The sequence below is a fragment of the Sus scrofa genome, chromosome 6 (genome assembly GCF_000003025.6).
Source record: "Sus scrofa isolate TJ Tabasco breed Duroc chromosome 6, Sscrofa11.1, whole genome shotgun sequence".
In the NCBI taxonomy this organism is placed as follows: domain Eukaryota; kingdom Metazoa; phylum Chordata; class Mammalia; order Artiodactyla; family Suidae; genus Sus; species Sus scrofa.
In genome coordinates this window covers 17,046,126-17,066,762 of record NC_010448.4, presented here as the reverse complement: position 1 = coordinate 17,066,762, position 20,637 = coordinate 17,046,126, and the positions used below count along the sequence as shown (strand labels likewise).

General features: G+C 44.6%; 1 protein-coding gene across 1 annotated transcript; it reads right to left on the bottom strand.

Moving 5' to 3' along the window:
- PSMD7 (proteasome 26S subunit, non-ATPase 7) lies at positions 9,593-19,343 on the bottom strand. The gene is made up of 7 exons (XM_021093860.1): positions 19,151-19,343; positions 16,942-17,033; positions 15,634-15,726; positions 14,645-14,742; positions 14,066-14,146; positions 11,266-11,357; positions 9,593-10,553 (listed from the first exon to the last, which is right to left on the bottom strand). The coding sequence occupies exons 1-7, from the start codon at positions 19,222-19,224 to the stop codon at positions 10,109-10,111; spliced, it is 975 nt and encodes a 324-aa protein (XP_020949519.1). The 5' UTR covers positions 19,225-19,343; the 3' UTR covers positions 9,593-10,108.

Here is a 20,637-nt window from a genome sequence, read left to right as displayed (position 1 = left end):
AAAAAAGCAATAAATATTTATATTCTATTGTGTAACTATTATGAAGCCTGTATTTTTTTTTTTTTTTCGCTGCATGCAGAAGTTCCTGGGCCAGGAATCAAACCTTCGCCCTGGCAGTGATCAGAGCCACTGCAGTTAAGGATCCAGGACCACTGGATCCTTAACTTACTGCACTACAAGGGAACTCCAGCCTGAATTTTTTCTGAAGGTTTATTAAGGAAGCTGAAAAGCATGGAGTTCCTGTTGTGGCGCAGTGGTTAATGAATCCGACTGGGAGCCATGAGGTTGCGGGTTCGATCCCTGCCCTTGCTCAGTGGGTTAAGGATCCAGTGTTGCTGTGGCTGTGGTGTAGGTTGGCGGCTGCAGCTCTGATTAGACCCCTAGCCTGGGAACCTCCACATGTTGTGGGAGCGGCCCTAGAAAAGGCAAAAAGACAAAAAAAAAAAAAAAAAAAAAAAAACCCAGAAAGAAAACTGAAAAGCAACAAATATGTGCACACTACTAAGATGGTAATAATGCCTATTACTCCAGAACTAAATAATATAGTACAACTAATTCTTCATACAGCTCTTTGACCCTTGGGGTTCTAATTACCGACCTTTGCTTTCATTATAGCCCGCCCTTTTTTTTCTTACTCTGAAGTGTTTCAAGTTAAATTAGATAGTCAGGAAAGCTCCCTACCTTTTCACACTGTGACAAGTCCCTGATAAAATTAACCAAATCTGCAAAATTATTTTGGAAGAGCAAATATGACTCCTTTTGTCACCCAAGGTCCCCAATGGGGCTTAAGACTTCACATAATGGGGGAACCTTACTGGATCTGGAAAGCTCAGTCTCTGCATCCCTGTTACCTTTCTATATTGGGGCTCAGATCACCCTCTAGAAGCACTTACCCTAAAGATCTGTGTGCTTCCATTCAGAGGCATGCTTACAAATAGCAAGCGCTTGCTGATCTTGCGCTAAATGCAGTGATAACAAGGCCCCAGCTTCATCTTGGGGAAGCACATTGATTCAGTGCCCAAAGTTCCTATCTCAGCTCATTCCCCTGCAGTCTCCCCCATGAATCTTTTCTGGGAGTTCCTGCTGTAGCGCAACAGGATGAACGGTGTCTTTGGAGCGCTGGGATGTAGGTTCAATTCCCTGGCCCAGCACAGTGGGTTAAGAATCAGGCATTGCCACCGTGCTGGATGGAATCTCATCCCTGGCCTGTGGGGTGGCTACAAAATTAAAAAAAAAAAAAAAAAAAAAAAAAGAGAGAGAGAGAGAGAGAGAGAAAGAAAGAGAGAAACCCTATTCTCCAGGTCTCTCTGATTCTGAGGATGGTCCAAGTTCCAAGCTCACTTTCCTGTGGTCCATTTGGCATGAGTCAAGCGCCAATCAGCTGACTTAGAGTGGAGCCTGTGACCTTTCTTTGCTATGCTTTCTTTTTTGTACCTTTTGAAATGTTGAGGCTTTACGCCAACTCAGTTGGTTCCGGCGACAGTGATCCTTGTTTTCCTTTTTGAGGCTTGTCACAACTTGGGCCCCTTCAGGTTGACTCCTGTCACCCTTCCACTTGTCTTTGATGGTCTCCATCTAGTCCCAACTCTAGTTCTCTCGCCCAAACACAGTATCATCTACTCCACTAGGAGCCCTGGTTCTTCTTGGTATAAAAGAGGACTAGAAAGCAAAGCGTGGGCTTCCATCAGGAGGGCACCATGAACGCATGACTTGATCAGCTTCTCTGCTCCCAAATGCATAATCTAAAAAAGAGAACACAAAACATATATGTGGGGGTGGGGAGAAAGAGGGAAAGTTGGTTTAAAAGATAAAAATAAAACAAAAATGCAAAACGTTGGGCAAGATTGAACCATGGGTCTGCTGCCCCTAGAGCCTGGCAAATGTGAGTTAAGCTGCCATGGGTAAGGGGTCTGATACCCCCGAGTAGGTGGAGGATGGGGCACCTGTTGCGTATCTGACTATGGCTTGGAGAAAGTCGATAGGAGGCTCATTAAACCAAACCACCCCACTGATTCTGGCCGGGATCTGTGACATTCCCAGGTCACCCCAGGCTGGGGCCCCAAACTGCCACTCAAAGACCAGGCTCTAGAATGGATGCCCAGCTGGATAGGATGTGGCAGCTATAAAACCATTAGGAAAGAATGAGCACAGGCAGAAATCACTCAATATTTTTGACTCCATATTTCAGAGAAAGGCACTCATGGGTGGTCTCTTGCCTGCTGTCTTTGCTGTAAGGGGTTAGGGGGCAAGTGGGCCTTTTCATGGGGCCCCCTATGTCGCTGTGCAGGGGTCCATCCTCTGGGGTGACCCCTTTCTCCAGAGATGAATCCTCTGCTCCCCGCCTGAGTGGGAGACTCTGCCTGAACCAGGGAACCTTCCTGGAGGCTTCCTGGGACTCCTGGCCACTGACCTGATCTTTTCTCTCCTCCCGTCCTCAGCTCTGACTCAGGTTCCTGAGCTGGGGGCTCCACTCAACCGCTAATCTCCTGCAGCTGGCAGAGAGGAGGTAGCCAAGCTGCATGGGGCTCCGGGGGAGACCTCAGTGGCCCACTCTTACCGTGGTTTTCAGCTCTCCTCTGCCTGCCTTCTGTCCCCAAGTACTGTCTCTCTGGGGACTCCCTCCTTTCCTGTCAGCATTGGCTTAGGTGCAGACTTGTGCTTGCACCTGCTTTCCACCTCTGAACATCGCAGAATCCTCTTGTGTTCTCTTTGTGCCTGTGGATTAGGACCTTTGTGGAGCTGCCTTCACTGTCATTTTAGTGTGGCTGGTGAGGGCCAAGAGCTGCTTCACCTGCTCCCTCACTTAACTTCCTTTCCTTGGGTCTGCCTGCAGGGGCAGCTTGCAGCTTTGCACGGAGGTCCCGGAGGGGGCGTGTCTGTTTCCTTATTTGACTTCCGACTCATGCAGGGCACTAACTCCAAGCTTAAGCCTAAGTCTTTCCCTGTTCAGAACCCTCATCAGCTAAGCTTTTTCCACGTGAAGTTGAGGCTGGGGCTGTGGCTGCCCAGCTGCTGCTCCTGCTCTCCTCCTTCCAGAAAGGTGTCGACCTCCCTTGTCCGCCTTCCAGATGCTGCTTCTCAAATCGGACCAAATGGCGAGGACAAAAATGGGAATGCTTTCCCAATGGCTTTAGTGGGGACTTGGGAGGGAACAAAGCGAAATGCATGTCAGAACTGATTTTTGTGAATCAGCCACAGTTTTGCACCTCACCTCTGAAGAGCACTAGCTCTAAGCGTTGGTTTGGTTTGGTTTGTTATTTCCAAAGCCACTGGCACCAATAGCTAGTCCTTCTAAACAAGAAGGATGCTTTATTTCTGCATTTTCTATCAACATTATCTTTATTCTATGACTTTCATGAGGCATTGACAATAAAAATGAAAAACCCACTGTAGTCGATGGTGGATGACCCTGCTGAATTCTTTTTTTTTTTTCTTTTTATCTTTTTATGGCCGCACCTGCTGCAGATGGACGTTCCTAGGCTAGGGGTCAAATTGGAGCTGCAGCTGAGGCCTACACCTCAGCCATGGCAACACCAGATCCTTAATCCACTGAGCGAGGCCTGGGATTAAACTGGCGTCCTCACGGAAATTATGTCAGGTCCTTAACCCACTGAGCCACAACGAGAAGTCCTACCCTGGAGAATTCTTGCTTTTATCTCTAGGATGAAGGCTTCTTAGTCATTCCTCCCCCCATGGCACTGCTCCCTGCGCCCCCTCTGCGCACCCCCGTGGTGAAATCCCCTCCTCTTGAGTGGGGCTGGTCTAGTAACTAACCAATACATATGGCCAAGGTGATGGGCTGTCTCCTCTGTGGTTAATTGATAAAGGATTCTGATCTACTTGTTAGCCGAGCCTCCATTGCCTTCTCGGCTTGTGTGCTTTGATGAAGCAAGCTGCTGTGGTTGGGAGGCCCACATGGCAGGGGACGGAGGGCTCCTTCGTGTCAAAAGCCAGCAAGGAGCTGCGGCTCTTGGTCCCACAGCCCTTGAGGAACAGAATCCTGCCAGCAACCACGTGTCCTTGGAAACTTGAGATGACAGCAGCTCAGCTGACACCTTGATTGCCACCTGGGAGTGTCACCGAGCAGAAGACGCAGCTGTATACCTGGGCTCCTGCACCCCAGAACTGTGAGATAACGATGTGCAGTTTTAAGCTGTTCAAGTTTATGGTAATGTGTTGCTCAGCAATAGATAACGAATACACTGTCCTAGGTCAGATGTAATGTCCTTGGATTAGCATTTCTTGAAAGTCCTAAGTCCTGAATGTGGCCAGGATTTTTAACAAATGAAAGAACCATGGCATGTGGATTATCCGTAGTTCAAAAGAAATCACACTAACTGGGAATTGAGGCACAGAGGTACCGGTATCCCTCTTCTTCCTTTTCTTGGAGGAAAGAAAGTACTGGGAAGTGGGAGTAATTTCAGTCCCCCCCACACCCCTGTCCCCAGCTCATGTGACATTGCTTGTTGGTTTCCGAGGCCTTGGCTCTGGCCCAGCCTGTGGCTGTGGCACTCTGCCTTGGGTTGTCATTCATGCTTATCTGGGCTTCTAGCCAAACCCAGTTGGCAAGGGTAGGGTCCAGTCTCTGAAGGACAATGTTGGGTGCCATTCCCTGTATAATGACAGCGCGAGGAGTAGGGTGGATGGTGCCATCACAGCAGTGCATGAGCTGAAGAATGGCCTTTGCAGCTCCAGGATTTCCACTGGCGTTGGTTGCAGGGGCACATCTCCCACCTCAGTTAGGCTCCCTCATGAACATCTGGTCCAGAGGTATAGCAACATTCTTTTCTTCAGGGAAGGAATTAATTTCCTCCTTGAACTTCTGCTTTTCATAATCATGGGTGTTTGCCAACTCTTGTGATTGGTTCACGTTGGTTCAAACACGGGGTGGGGGAGAAGCAGCTGGTGCATTAACCTTTGTCTCTTATTCCATCCCTGCTCTTGAACAGGCGCGCACATCTCTGAGGCATCGGCTGTCTGCTACGGGGTACAGGAAGCCCCTGGATAAGTCCTTTCCCCAGCTTTATGGAGATGTAATGGACAGAGCGTGTTAGTTTAAGGTGTAAATCCTGTGATGACCGGATACGTGTATGTATTGCAAGATGATGACCACAGTAAGGTTAGTTAACACACCCATCACCTCACAGAGTTACCATTTTGTTATTGCTGTTGAGACCATTTCGGTCTGAGTTGTGGTGAGAACATTTAAGATGGACTCTTAGCAACTTTCAATACACCTTTCATATTGTATCCAGTGCTGGAGTCTCTCTGCCAGGGGGTAAGAGGTAGGGATAAAGCCAGGATTAAATATGAGAAAGAAGGGATAAGAGATGAAATAAGGATCTTAGTTAGTTGTTTTGGTTAAAAGATTAGCCAGATTATGTTATCAGGGATCAGACACTGGCTGTAGCCTCTAGACAGAGGTCATCACTGCAGAGGAGTGTAAAAGGTACATGTGTATAAGAAGGTATCTTGAGCTGGGAAAGGGCTTAAATGGGATCCATAAAGAGCTATAACCACAAGGCAAAAGCAGTGTTAGGTCCATCTACATCAGAATAAAAGTTCTCTATCTTGCACATGTGTAGAGACCATAGATCTCTTAAAAACACAGATTCCCAGAGATTCTAATGCAGCAGGCAAAAATGTATAAATTTACAGTGAAATAAATGATATCTGAAAAGGGTAATAACTACTCAGTATGTATCATAGATTAATAATTTTACTACATTTAACTCTCGTGTTCTTGAGGATATTTTTAGCTATAGTAGCCATATTTAGGTTATACTATGTGATGTTGTGCTGATGTGCCTCTTTTCCTAATTTACGGCTCTGTCTTGAAATCAGCCATCGTGGGAGTATTTACACCAGGGAAATTGGCAAAGACTGCAAATCAACACCCCTCCTTCTTTTTTAGAGAACTGGTTATTACACATGTACTACTGGACATAGTCCGTAAAACAAATCATGAGTGGTATCAGTAGTGAGGAAAATCAAATGAAGAGCTTTCTGAAGGGCAGAGGAGTCTTTGCATGTTGATTGCCCAAGCAGTAGTGTGCAGTAGAGTACATCATGGGTTGGAGGTGTGGCAAACTGACCCAATCCTTTTGCACCCATATGCTCTCCAGATTCCTTCAAAATCTTGGCTTAGATGGTTGCAGCCCAAAGCAGAAGTGGCGGGCAACACCTTTGGTGGTTTCCCAGTTCCTTGCTGAACTGGCAAGCAAATGGTTCTCTTGCCAAGATGAGATTAGTCAATGGCGCCATCTAGTGTTGAAGAACAGATTGGTTACAAAGAGAAATGCTTAGAAAGCCATTCTCTTGACTTAGGCTTTGGAAACACTCCTGGTTTCCTCTTCCTTTCTTTTCCTTCTTCCATTTCCCTATTTCTGGAGTCATTTACTATTTCCCTAATGCAAATAGCCATTAGTAGTTTTGTTTTATTGAAAAATATGAACTCCATGTTACTTCCAGGCAAAATAGATAATGCCAAGAATTGAGTGGCATAGATATGCACATCAGCACTTGCCTATATTATGCATAATAATTTGGAAAGAATTTGTTTAGGGAAGCTGTAGAGATCTCTTGTGGGCCACAGTTATTTCGTGTAACAGGGGCAGACGAAGTGTTTTGGCTAATCATATCATAGTACCACAAACAGCCCAAATTCATTCTCAAGTCTTACTTCTGCTTCATAGGTATTTTTGTAGAAAAGTGGTAGAAGAAAAGACCTGTTCGTAACTCTTCTAAGAGAGCAGGACCTTTCATTCTTTTAGGAGGACCTATGTTAAGTCTTTTTTTTTGAAGTGAAGGTAATAATGTATGCTTAAGTTCTCAAAGCTGGAGGGTCTTGCAAAACTGGAGTAAGATTCTGAGGTTGCTAATTCCTGCTAGAGAGGTTTACTTTTCATCTTTTGCACTGGAGAAGTAATATGGTAGTCCATCAGTAAAGACTCCCTCCAGAGTTCCCTTCGTGGCGCAGTGGTTAACGAATCCAACTGGGAACCATGAGGTTGCTGGTTCAATCCCTGCCCTTGATCAGTGGGTTAAGGATCCGGCATTGCCGTGAGCTGTGGTGTAGGTTGCAGACGCGGCTTGGATCCCGCGTGGCTTGGATCCCGCGTTGCTGTGGCTCTGGTGTAGGCCGGCGGCTACAGCTCTGATTAGACCCCTAGCCTGGGAACCTCCATATGCTGCAGGAGCGGCCCTAGAAATGGCAAAAAAGACACACACACACACACACACACGACTACCTCCATTTGTCCCTTAGTGATCGATGATCTGAGTACAATGAAAGAACATTTAACTGATTAGTGGGCCCAGAGCTGTTGTTCCCTCCTGATAGTTTTCAATTTTTTTTTTTTCACCAAGGAAAACTAACCTCTAAGTTCAGGAATATTTCAGATGCTGGTTATCAAAGAGAAAACCAGTAAGGAGTAAATGCCATACTCTATAACGTGTGTAGCGGAACAGCCTGAACTCTGTTAAGTCATCCTGAAATGTCCTGGAAAAAAAGTGAAGGGAATGCCACAACTCTGGATGTGAGGTCCAGAATTGGGATCAGGCTTTATCCAGGATGCTTTTTCATTGTGCACAAAAACAACAAAAATGCCTTAGAAATCTCATCTTGAGACTGCCAAGCTATCTGAACACATGGCTTTATTTTAGATGAGGGCCATGGGTTTCACAAAGTCAGCTGCTCTCTGTATAAGCAAGACCCTCTTACGTAGAAGAGTCATAATATTGCCTTAGAAAATGAGCCTAAGTGACTCTAGAGGCTACCAATGACTTTTATTGTAAGTAGGAGCTGAAGATCCTATTAGGAAGGTAGAAGTCAGTTTTGCCCATATGTGGGCCAAACTATTAGATATAACAAGACCTGAGTATTCCCAAGTTCTCATATGCTCAGTAAACATTCCAATTTATCAGATGTGACAAACTTAAAAGCCTGTGGCATTGTCCTGGTAGACCCTGGGAAAGCTTTTAAGTGCAGATCATACGACTAAAGGTGGACCCGATCCTGTGTGGTCCCCTGGTCCTACACAAAGGACCCAGGCCTCAGGGTGACATCCTCCTCCTTCCCCTGCCAGGACTCGGAAGCACTGCATCCGGCTCCTTCTTGCCCACCTGGGAGAAAGTTTCCCTTTCTCATATCAGTCTCTTCTAAACATGGCAACCATCTCAAAACAACACCCTCCTGTAGCTTTAAATATGTCTCAAGCTTTGAACTATGGATTTCAATTTTTTTTTTTGAAACGAAGAGCTACTTTATTCCTTAGTATTTGTTTTCTCTTTACATAATACACGATTCAGACACTCAAACTTCACCTCTCCCTAAAGCAGCACGTTTTGTCTATTTCTGCATTGACCTGTACTGAGTTAAATGAGATATTGTTTATTGTTTAGTTCCCCCCACTAGAAGCTTCCCGGTAGCACAGACCACACCTCGTATTATCATAGCTCGTCCCAGTGCCCAGTACATTATTTGGCATATAGTACATAGGTACTCAAATTTGTTAAAACTAAATAAATAGAAGTTGAGATAGTTGGGTTAAGCTATGTTAAGTTGGGTTAAGTTATGTTGAGACAGTTGGGTTAAGTTATGGTATAGGTCGCAGATGTGGCTCAGATCTGGCATTGTTGTAGCTGTGGCATTTGCTGGCAGTTGCAGCTCCAATTTGACCCCTAACCTGGGAATTCCCATATGTGGCAGGTACGGCCCTTTAATTTTTTATGAAGTTAAATTTAACAACCATCTGACTTTTGACTGCTGTAATAGACAAGTGTAACATGGTTCTCATTTTTTTCCCTTTACTGTTTCATCTCACTTTTTTTTTTTTGGTCTTTTTAGGGCTGCTCCTGTGGCATATGGAGGTTCCCAGGCTAGGGGTCGCATTAGATCTGTAGCTGCCAGCCTATGCCACAGCAACGTCATCTCAAGTCTTAATGAACCTTGAAGTGACCACTAATGTGGGTGCTTCTATTTATGTAAGATAAAAGCTCAGGTCTAATATGAACCCCTAGATTCCCACTAACTAGTTCTTTGGCATGTGGGTTAAAAATAGATGCTTCTGGTAACTTTAAGGCACTATAACATGATGGTTTAGGAGATTCAATTTAGTTTTAGTGCTATTTTATCGTTTTCTTAGATACTTGAACATTGATAGCCCATATGGTGCAATAGAAAACGCTTAGGGAGGTTCTAACTGCTTACGAAAAGAAATTAATGTCCAAGTGTCCATGGTTAAGTCCAATGATATGTTCCTTGAACACTTACTCTGGGGAACTTTGCTCCATCCCCACTAACTCTGTGGGTGATGCACTCAAACCTACGGCAACAGTAATCGAATGTGTCCCTTACAGGAAGGTGCTCTCGGGACTTCACAGGTGAGGACTGTGAGGCATTCATTAGCTAGGACCCGGGTCTTTTGGGCTCCTTTAAGAGCACTCCTCACCAAACTGTTTTTAAACAGAGTAAGACTCTTTCGTTCATAAAAGATTCCACTTGTTTAAGGCAGCTTCCATGAAAACGATGGTCTTGGCTGCTTCTGAAGACAGATTGCCACTCTGAGTCAAAAACGACTAGAACACAGACTTAAAAACCAAGCCATTTAATTGTGTCTTTGAAGGTAAACAATATATTGAGCTGGATCCCAAGCCCCGAGAATGCCAGAGCTACGGGTCCGAGAAGTCCTGTGGGGTGGTATTCGCAACAGAGTTCAGGGGGTCAGAACTCAAGGTTTTCCGAGGCAGAGTACTTATGGAATTCATGCATTCCATTTTGCAGTTTTGCAGACTGCCAGAAACAGACCCCAAGAGTCTTTTTTGACTGGGGAGAGTCAACTCCTGGTTTTATAGATAAAAGCATGAAGAGTACCAGCAGTGTTAGGTGTACTTCTCTTCACTCTTTCTCACACAGGCTGCAGCCTGAGCTATCACATCCCCAATCACAGCAGCCGGGGCTGCAGCTTAGGTGTGCGATCAGTCCCTCTATCCAGAGAGCGCTCATCAACACAGCTTTGGAACAAGCGCTTAAAGTGAAAAGAACCCTCTGGTGGCACACTGAGTTAGTTTATAAGATTTTAATTTACAAATTAAAAAGCTACATGTTTTATTTTTTCTCCTTTTTCTCTTCTTTCTTTACATCACTCTTTTCCTTGTCTTTCTCCTTCTCTTTGTCATCTTTTCTATCCTTTTTGCTGTCTTCTTTTTCCTGCCCCTCTTTCTTCTCTGCGTCCCGGTTGGCGATCTTGTTGTTGATGAGGTTGTGCAAGGCGACGACGGAGCGGATCAGTGAGGCCAAATACACCACCACCATCTGGTCGTTGGTCTTCAGGTAAAAGGCCTTGACAAACTCCTGCAGGCTGACATCTGGCAGCAGGTTGAAGACGTCCTGCAGCTGGTAGATGATCTGGTGGTTGATGGGCAGCTTGCCGGTGGCCACTTTCTCCAGGTAGCTCCTGATATCCAGAAGCTTGGAGTTGAGTCCCTTCAAACCGTGGACTTGGTTTGTGATCCGCTGGGAAAGCGTGCCCACTGTAGTGTCTTTGATGTCTCTGTAGCGACCCATGAGAAAGGGCAGGGAAACACGTCAGTGTACAGTTCTATCACACAGATGTTCCCATTCTAAGAAAACACCCAGTTTGGGAGGAAGAGCAAGTTTTTAAAAAGAAAAATGTTACTTCTCAATTTGAGAAAGATTTGAATATAAATTGCCTTAGTTTTGTTTCCATTTGGAGGCATAAATTTTCTTTCTCATTACAAGGCATTTTTCGAGAGATAAGTGGGAGCTAAAATGGAATCACACACACACACACTCTACTCCAACTTTGCTGTTTCTGAAAAGGGTGGCATTCTCTCCATCTGCAGCTGACTTTTTGAGAGCTTTTACATCAGTCAGCAGTAATTGAACTAGAAAGAATCTTATTGTTTGAGAAACTGTGACCCTTTCAAACAAGTCCGGTTATGTAAGCAGAGTATTTTAAAAGAAAAGCCAGCCCAAGATGCAGATCTTGGCAGAACACTGATGAGCTACATTCACTGGAAAAACACACACCTGCTTTTATTTCTCACATCTTCTCCTGTCACAGCCGGCTCGACAGTTTCCAGACAAAGTGTGCTATCCACAGAGTCATAAATCCTGAACTCAGGACCCTTTAGAGACGATCCTGGACTAGAAGCCAGGTCTCCGTACCCCGGACGTGGATCTCGTCCTCACACCGAGCAGCCTCTCGGGCTGCTTCTGATTCCGATGCCGCCCCATCTCACCGTAACAAGTGTTCCACTCCAACTTCCTCAGCTTCCTCTGCTCCGATTTCACTCGTCACATGCTCAAATGTTTTCGAGGTTGGAGTTCCATCCTGGGAGAGGAGACTTAACTGTAGTTACTGACATAAAACAAATTACACACTGGCACATGTTCCTTTTCATGCCTTGATCCTTCTGCTTTAAGTTTGATCACCTCATGGATCATCAAACTGGGTTTTCCAAGGCAAAGGTGGGTTTTCCAAGGCAAAGGTGGGTAGAGTTTGTTTTAAGTTAAATTCTAAGCTAAAATCGCAGTGGTCCTGCTGAGCGAGAAGGTGCTGGGGCACCAACATTCGCTTTATGTCTCGGGAAATCTTGATATTCCCTGAAGTCTACAGTAGGGATGGACACTCGGGGAAGTCTCGACTGGGCTGAATTTTAAGGACTATCATAGCTCATTCTAAAATAGGCAATGTACAGAGCATCTGTATTTGAGGCAAACTCATGTCAGAAAATATAACTTTTAACCATCTACAGTCCCTGGGTTCAGTGATCAGAGTGCCAAATAGTGCGGTTAGAAAAACTGACCTTCTGGTGGCCTGAATGAATCAAGGAGCCCGTTAATGGAAGTGGTTCACTGCATCACTCAGTGATTTCTTTCTTTCCTCTTTTTTTTTCCCCCTTTTTCTTTTTAGGGTTGTACCTACGGCATATGGAAGTTCCCAGGCTAGGGGTCGAACTGGAGCTAGAGCTGCTGGCCTACACGACAGCCACAGCAGCTCCGGACCCGAGCCGAGTGTGACTTATACCATAGCTCGTGGCAATGCCAGATCTCCAACCCATGAGCAAGGCTAGGGTTGAACCTGCATCCTCATGGATAATAGTTGGATTCGTTTCTGCTGTGCCACAATGGGAACTCCCATCTAGTGATTTCTTGATGGGACTCAGGAAGAAGTTTGCTCAGATCTAGTATCAAAAGAGGCTGTACAGCTCCTGGAAAGGTTGTAAAATGTTCACAAGGCAGGACAGCACGGTGGTGGGTGCACAGACTCTAGCCAGGCTGCTTAGATTCAAAGCCTGGCTCTGCCACGTACACAATAAGGGAGCCGTGAGAGCTTGGGAAAGCCCCTTGCCATGCAGTAAGTGGTAAAAACACTATCTGTTGTTATTTTACAGTGTGAATCTTGCAAATGGCATTTTCCTCTTGACTTTATGCTAGGATCATCAGAGCCTTGGAAGACCTTGCAGGACTTCATGGCATGTCTCTTCAGGTACCAATTTTCCCCTGGCTTCATCTTATAATACGACCCTTCCATTCTCTATTTAAAACATCTTGTTTCATGGTGTGTGTGTGTGTGTGTTTGTGTAAGCAGCTTTGAATTCCTTTTTGAAAGAGGCAGGGTAAAATTTAACTTAAAACAACTCTATCAGGAGTTCCCGTCGTGGTGCAGTGGTAACGAATCTGACTAGGAACCAGGAGGTTGTGGGTTTGATCCCTGGCCTTGCTCAGTGGGTTAAGGATCCGGCGTTGCCGTGAGCTGTGGTGTAGGTTGCAGATGCAGCTCGGATTCTGCATTGCTGTGGCTATGGCGTAGGCTGCGTGGCTACAGCTCCAATTTGACCCCTAGCCTGGGAACCTCCATATGCCGTGGGAGCGGCCCTAGAAAAGACAAGAAAAAAAAACACAACTCTATCAAGACCAGGGATGAAAGGCTTATTACAACTAGGCAATACATTTGGACTCAGCGCTCTGGTAAGCAAGGCAAAGAGAGACAGAAGAACGAGCTCAGTGCAAGGAACATTTGCCGGGAGCTAATTTAACACAGCCTTTTCCCAGGAGTTCCTGTCACGGCTCAGCAGATTAAGAACCTGACTAGTATCTATGAGGATGCAGTTTCGATCCCTGGGCCTCGCTCAGTGGGTAAAGGATCTGGGATGCCACAAACTGTGGTGCAGGTCGCAGATGTGGCTCGGATCTAGTGTTGCTGTGGCGTAGGCTGGCAGCTGTAGCTATGATTCGACTCCTAGGCTGGGAACTTCCATATGGGGAGGAAGAAAAGAAAAAAAAAAGGTAGAAAGAAAGAAATAGCCTTTTCCAGACCTAAAAATGGAATATATGTATAAGAAAGAGAGCCTTTAGTACATCCCTCTAACTTGACTTTGGAAATTCAAGACCGAGCACGGTGCACATCCTAAGTACAAATATGTTACACTCACAACAAACACACAGTTCCTATTAAATCTTATCTTAGAATTTGAGTTCAATTTTCCTGGAAATAGAAGCTATTCTGGCAGCTCCTCAGGTCTACACCCACGGCACAAGCTAAGAGACTACACAGAAGGCATGGAATGCCAGGGAGCTGACTCTTTAGGTGTCAAATCACACAGACGGTCTTGCCATCGAGCTCCTGGCAGCTCTGATTTACTCTATTTGAAAACCTAGGACCTAGTCTACAGGGACTGAAAAATCTTCCAAGGAGACGATTGTCAGAGAGGGACCAACAGCGAAGACTGCTCTAGTTTAAGACCAAGCTCCCCAGGTTTTGCGTTGACTTTGCTGAGAACATCTCTTGGCAATCATTTGACTTCTTTGGCTTCAATTTCATTTGCAAAAGGTGGCTCTAGCTTTCTACGGTCCTATTTCTAAAATCTGGTGATTCAAACACTCAAGGGGGAAAAAACATAAATATCAAACCGCTGACAGAAATCAAATAACATTTTCTCTGTTATAAAGTATTTGTTGCTTGAAAATGGAAAACAAACCCAACTGTCTTATGAGGAGCAAATCTAACCTCCTAGGCTCACAGCAAGAATGACTTACATCGTGAACTTCTTCCACCGAAATATATGCTTCCGTAGGCAGGCCCAGGTCTTTCGGCTTCACGTCAATGATGACTAATACCTGGCAGAAAAACATATCTTAGTAAATAAAGTACTTCCCGCTGAGCACATAGGCGTAACTGTAGCCATGCTCACGATTACTGAAGCTTTTTCATTCACCCAACCAGATAGGAGTCAGGATTTTCAGGAAAAAAGACTCCACGTTTCAGATTATCTTATCACTTGCTCTACTCCTCAGTATCAACACGCTGAGAGGCAGTATCATAAGTTTCTCAAGCAGAAGGACATGAGGGTCGAGACAGCCAACATTTCAACCCCAGCCCCACACTTAGAAGACGTAGGTAACGTATACAGCTGGCACTTAGCAGATGTTTGCTGTAATTTGCTAAATTCATTAGGTTACTGTGTACTACACGAAACAATGCAAACTAACACAATAAGCTTATAGAGAAGAAGTGGTGAAATGATTCACGAACCAAATCCTTCCCAGGCTGCTCTTTTGCTTGAATAAGCTGGCAAAGCATGTGAGTCAAGAGTTTTCAAGACAGAGTGCACTCACCGAGTTAGGGCAGTATCTCTTCATGAGCTCGTTGATGGCGATGTCATTCTTGTGCAGTTTAGGGCCTGTGTGGTACCACCCGACTATTCTTTCTCTGGCTGGGAAGGAAAAATTTAGCGGCTTTGAATTGTTACATAGAGATCTCTCTATTTCCCTCCAAAAGGGTACGAACTCCAGCAGTTACGTTCTCTACCTTTTTCTAAACCGTGACACGCTTATGGAATCTAAAACCCAGAAACAGGGAGTTCCTGCTGTGGTGCAGCAGAAACAAATCTAGTATACATGAGGATATGGGGTCGATCCCTGGCCTTGCTCAGTGGATCGGGGATCTGGCATTGCTGTGGCTGTGGTGTAGGCCGGCAGCTGTAGCTCCGATTCGACCCCTAGACTGGGAACTTCCGTATGCTGAGGGTGAGGCCCTAAAAAACCAAACAAAATCAAATAAAACCTCCAAAACAGGATTCTCAGAAAATAAGCGGCAAGGGAAATCTAGAGACATCCATATCTCAGACTAGGTTAAGAGACCAGTCATACATGAAACAACTAGAAAACAATTCCAAGGCAATATATAAACAAATGCAAGCCCCTGTCACATAGACGGCACCTCTGGGTGTTGCGGGAATACAGCTTCCAAAGCAATGTGGTTGCTGTAATGAAATAAAATGAAAACGATACATGTGACAGAGAGAGATTTACCCCGGCAGTACTAAAGCTCAAGGGGCAGGTGGCTCTTATTTGAGCATTCTTTGCTGTTCTGCTGCAGAGGGCTAGCTCTCTCCCGAAACCTAGGTGCTCTAGCTGGCCTTAAATTGATACTCTTCTTTCTCATTTACTCTACTTCATTCCTCTACTACCACTAGTCTTACCTGGTATAGCCAAATGAAAGGGCCTCTGACATTAAACAAAGAAAAGTGGAATATGAAGAACAGGCCTGGGGGGCACACACGTCCATTTACACACACACACACCAATGCCACACTGCCACCTACCATTGACCTTCTTAAACATGCCATACATGTTTTCCAAATAATCATGGTCTAGAAACCAGACAGAATCATCTTTGTCATCTTCATCAAAAGGGACTAGAGGAGAAAAAAAAAAATAGGTTGTTAGAACTCTAAGGGCACATATTACACCTTTGGACTGGCTCCTAGGCCTGACCTGATCCATGTTTTCGGTTTGTCCAACACAGTATTAATTATTTGTGTGAGTTTTATGAAAACCTGGGAAATTTCACATAAAAATCCAGACTTCCAGGTTCTCCTGAAAAAGTGGAAGATCTGGCAACAACCGGCTAGAGCCAGACAGAGGCTGTCCCCTTTGAAAAGGACACATATTCTTCAGTTGGCAAAAAAGCTCCATCACTTTCTTTTTTTTTTTGCTATTTCTTTGGGCCGCTTCTGCGGCATATGGAGGTTCCCAGGCTAGGGGTTGAATCGGAGCTGTAGCCACCAGCCTACACCAGAGCCACAGCAACGCGGGATCCGAGCCGCGTCTGCAACCTACACCACAGCTCACGGCAACGCCGGATCGTTAACCCACTGAGCAAGGGCAGGGACCGAACCCGCAACCTCATGGTTCCTAGTCGGATTCGTTAACCACTGCGCCACGACGGGAACTCCCTCCATCACTTTCTAATATTTCCTGTCTGGCAAATTACATTACTGCCTAATCCTTTCAGACACTGGAGTTAGTGACCTCTAGTCTAGCAGCTGAGCCGGCAATTGTTTTGTTTTTATTGTTGTTGCTTTAATTGTAAAATATATGGATACATTCCTGTAAAGATTCATGAAACAGAGTGAAAGAAAGGTCTTCATCTCCCCCTTGCTGTTAAACCGTCTCCCTCTTGCTACTGACCATGGTGAACAGTTTAGTGCAGGGCTTTAAAAACTACACCAGCTGTCTATTTATTTTTAATTTTTATTTTCTATCACTAGCTGCCTATTTTAATTGTTTTACTACAATACAGCTATTAGTTTGTCTATGTACTGTCTATAGTTGCTTTCTTGTTATATGAGCAGAAGTGAGCAGTTGCAATGGAGACCATATGGCCTGCAAGTTTAAAAATATTTACTATCCAGTAGTCTAAACTAAAATTTAAACTAATTTAAAACTTTAAGCTATTTTAACTAATTTAAAATTCTGAAACAGAATCTCTTGGTTGTAGTAAAAAATGGAGACCACAAAAGTTTCTCTCTTTTAAAAGGTAACTGACATTTTAACAAGATGCAGAAAAAAAGTAAAATTGTCTATTTTTTTTGAAAAATTGAGGTATAATTGACAAATGTTTCTTTTACCTGCAAAACTGTTGGATACATCAAGTACTTTCTTTTGCCATGACCCCAAAAGCACACCAACAACACGCTTCTGGTTTCCAACCTTGCCTATTCTAAATGAAAAAACAGAAGGTCAGTCTGGATGAGCACAGACAGAAGTGGACTCAACAATAAGATGCCCAACAGGAAATATCAATGGTACACACACTGGCTTAGCTGAGAACTAATCCCACTAAACAAAAGTAATAGGTTAGGCCTTAATAATTAATTTCTAATGAATATAACGGGTAATTCACGAACTTGGTACACTGGCAGCTTTACTCACTCCTGACTGCAAATTAATACATGCCTGGAAAAAAATCTCAAACTTGTATAGACATTTAAAATGGAGAAAGTGAAAACTCCCCAGATCTTGGTGTCTTAAATGTTATACAGTTGGTGTTTGGTTACACATTAATGTTACCATATTTAACTTCAGTTTTTCTTTGCAGCTTGTCTTTCTCTTTTAAACTTTCCCCATCTTCTCTAGCCTCAAATCGTTTCAGGGATAAAGATACTAAAGTAGATCCAGTTTTATGGCCCACCTTGCCAACGCTTCCCCGGAGCATCTATTCTGTCAACAATTTCCACTAGATGTTTTTAACTCTTTGTATCAAATAGAGGCTCAGAAAACCATTCCGATCCAGAGGCATTTGTGTGCCATTTGTGGTCCCTCTGAATGGCTTAATGAGGCAGAAGCTGGAAGTGAGCTGGTGACTAATCATGCTGGTAGGAGGGCTCAATGAATGAGAAAGACTATTTCAGAATTTCTCCATATCAAACCTCATCAGTGATTCTGTCTTAAGGAACTACAACTGTTTTGCTTACATAATCTAATTTCATTGGTTTTCATGTAGAATTCTCCTTTAACCATTAACAAATGAGACATACAGAAACAATACAATTCTATGTTCAAAGCAAAGACAAAAGCCACTGTGAAATGAAGTACAATTCCTTAACAGCTGCTGCTTTCACAATGATTTAACTGTATTTATCAAAACATATGGTTTGGCAAATTTATAAATGCTTACTATATTTAGGGTTTGGATGAAACAAAGTTAAGGATTTTCTATTCTGGTGGTTCTTGTTTTTTTGGAAATCTCTGCTTAAAGGAAACTTCCACACTCAGGGCTTTTCTTCTGATCTACAAAAATCCATCTGCCTTCTTAAAAACACTACAACTGTTATCTGACAGAGCAGCTCACAGTGTCTGCCTGCACTAGGCCCTTAGCAAGTGTTTGTTGAACTTACAGAATAGAACTGAAATGATCCCTCCCTTAGCACCTCTAGTATCCTACAGGAGAAAAACAGTAATTATTTTTAGTGCGATAGCTTGCATATCCTGTTAGGCTAAGGCTCCTACAAAGCAACAGAACTGAAATGGGGACCCTAAACCTCACAGGAGTCTGGAGTTTGTTTTGAAGAAGCTGTACAAAGCAAGTTGCAAGAGAATGAGCACTTAGCAACTCTGACTTTACAGCAAATGCTCCCAACTGGGTCTTGCAGTTTTCCAAATCAAGTAACTATCTGGTAAAACTTCTGAACACGTGTAACAGGTCCAGCGAGACGAACAGCTCACAAACAAGCAAGCAAAGGCGGAAGAAACATCTGTGGGATGTTACCTTATTCATTAATGCCCAAATCTCCAACTGGTCTCATTAAAAACAAAATAATACAAAGAACAAAACCCAAAGCAGACTTGACACCTCATCTACATTTTAAGCTGTCGTCAAACACGATTCCCACTTCGAAACTCTCACAAGTTAAAACCACAGCTCTTCCAGGCGCTGAGACCAGAATTTCGCTGACAGCCTTCACAGGCAAAAAGCGCGAGTCTGAAGGGCTTTACTACGAGACATCAAGTCTTTTTGGCAAAAGGGGGCGGACGAAGTGACAGACGGGCACGAGGCCTGGGAATCAAGGCCAAGAGAAGCTTCCCAGACTCTGGCATCGAACGGACTAGGTAAAAGGAACCAGCAGCCCAGTTCCCGGAGCGTCGGCTGGGCGGCGTGGGAGACAATGCCAGGTGTCTTGGGCTTCGCGAAAGGAGGTTGGTCTGGGACCCTCGGCGACTCAGGGCCCTCCTGGTCCATCAGCGCCCCCGCGGCCGCCGCGCAGTCCCCAGCGCGCCCGTGACTCAGCAGCGGCGGCGCCACCGGCCCGGGTAGGCCGCCCCGTGTCGCCCGCTCACCGATTGAAATGATCCACCACACTCAGCAGCACCAGGGGGTGGACCACCACCTTCTGCACAGCCAGCTCCGGCATCGCGACACACCCCGCCCGCCAGGCCCTGCTCCCCGCGACCCGCAAACGCCGGCGGCCAGAGCGGCAGCGACTCTTTGGGATCCTCCAGGCCCGGCTCCTCCTCTTCCGGCTGGGCCGCTGCCGCGCGGCCCCTTCTTCCGCTCCCAGGGTGCTGCGCGCGCCGGGAGCGGGCTGTCGCTCCCGCTGCCAACTTGAGGAGGGCAAGTTCCCGGGAGGCGGAATCCGCCTCAGGTGACTGGCTGCGAATTTCCGGGGTCTTGATAGCTAAAGGGACACTGGAGACGTTAGAGGTTGACCTCCTGGTGTTTCGCTTGTACCGTTACCCACGGTGGCTTTTCGCTTCCATGCCTTCCCAACTCCCCTCCCCCATCGGAAATCTCGAGAAAATACTAAGAAAAAAATGTAAACAGTGATATGTAGTAGTTCCACCATTCAGCAAATGTTGACCTTTGCTTCTAGTCAGAGTCGTCTACAATTTCTTAGAGGAACTAATTTTAAGTCTCCAGCATTAGGGCATTCCCTTTAAGTAGATATGATAGTTTATCTCATTATCATCTTGTCAGGGAATTTCTCCTTAGTCTTCGCTATAGATGATAAGCAAACAATCAGCCTGTCTGTATTTTTCCACCTATCTTTATATTACTTACCATTTAACAAAGGATAGAATAATGCCGTTTGTGCCTAGAGTCAGATCATTCATACAGGTTGATGTTCAAATAAAAACTTAGAAAAAGATTGAAAAAGATGGGAAGCAAGAAGAAAATGTGTTTTCATTTTTCGCTGAGAAAGAGAAAAAATACTAAAAGGGGAAATGTAGAAAAAATACTAAAAGGGGAAATACTAAAAATACTAAAAGGACTTAAGGTTATTTGCAGAAAGACGCAAATGACTTAAAATCCATGCAAGTTTAGTCGCCGGACTGACTTATAAGTTGCTGTTTCTGTCAACAAAAATAATACTTACGCAACTTGAATTATTTAGTTACTGTTCATCCTCTTTTTAAACACCTTTTACCTCCCTGGGTCACGGAGGATCTGACCTCTCTGAAAAATGACCAGGAGATTTTGCTCTGAATCTTAGCCACCTTCCAGTATAGTCAGGGAGCTTTTGATATTCTTTATGGATTTTACCCCTCACTTTTATTTCATGTACTCTTCCTACTTTTGAGAACACTGTTTTGTATTTTCCTCGTTTTTTAAAGTGTTTTTGATTTGGCTATCAGGTGATTTCTGCTACTTCTTAAGATAATAGAACTTGTAAATTGAGAACATTTAAGTCAGCCCCATTGTGAGTTAAAGCATGCTTGCTGGTGTTTAAAGTAGATTCTCTTGTTTCATCTCTTGTGTGATGCTGTTCAACAGAGGGTAGACATAGATCTGTTAGACAAAGAGCTTGGAGTCTAAAGGAAGAATT

What these genes read in the sequence shown, in the direction of transcription:
- PSMD7 (XM_021093860.1), bottom strand. Translation starts at nt 19,224, where the DNA reads ATGCCGGAGCTGGCTGTGCAGAAGGTGGTGGTCCACCCCCTGGTGCTG. An exon ending in CGGTGGAAGAAGTTCACGAT is followed by an intron (nt 11,358 to 14,065) that starts GTAAGTCATTCT and finishes CTCCTCTCCCAG; the next exon opens with GATGGAACTCCAACCTCGAA. An exon ending in GGAGTGGAACACTTGTTACG is followed by an intron (nt 10,554 to 11,265) that starts GTGAGATGGGGC and finishes GGGTCGCTACAG; the next exon opens with AGACATCAAAGACACTACAG.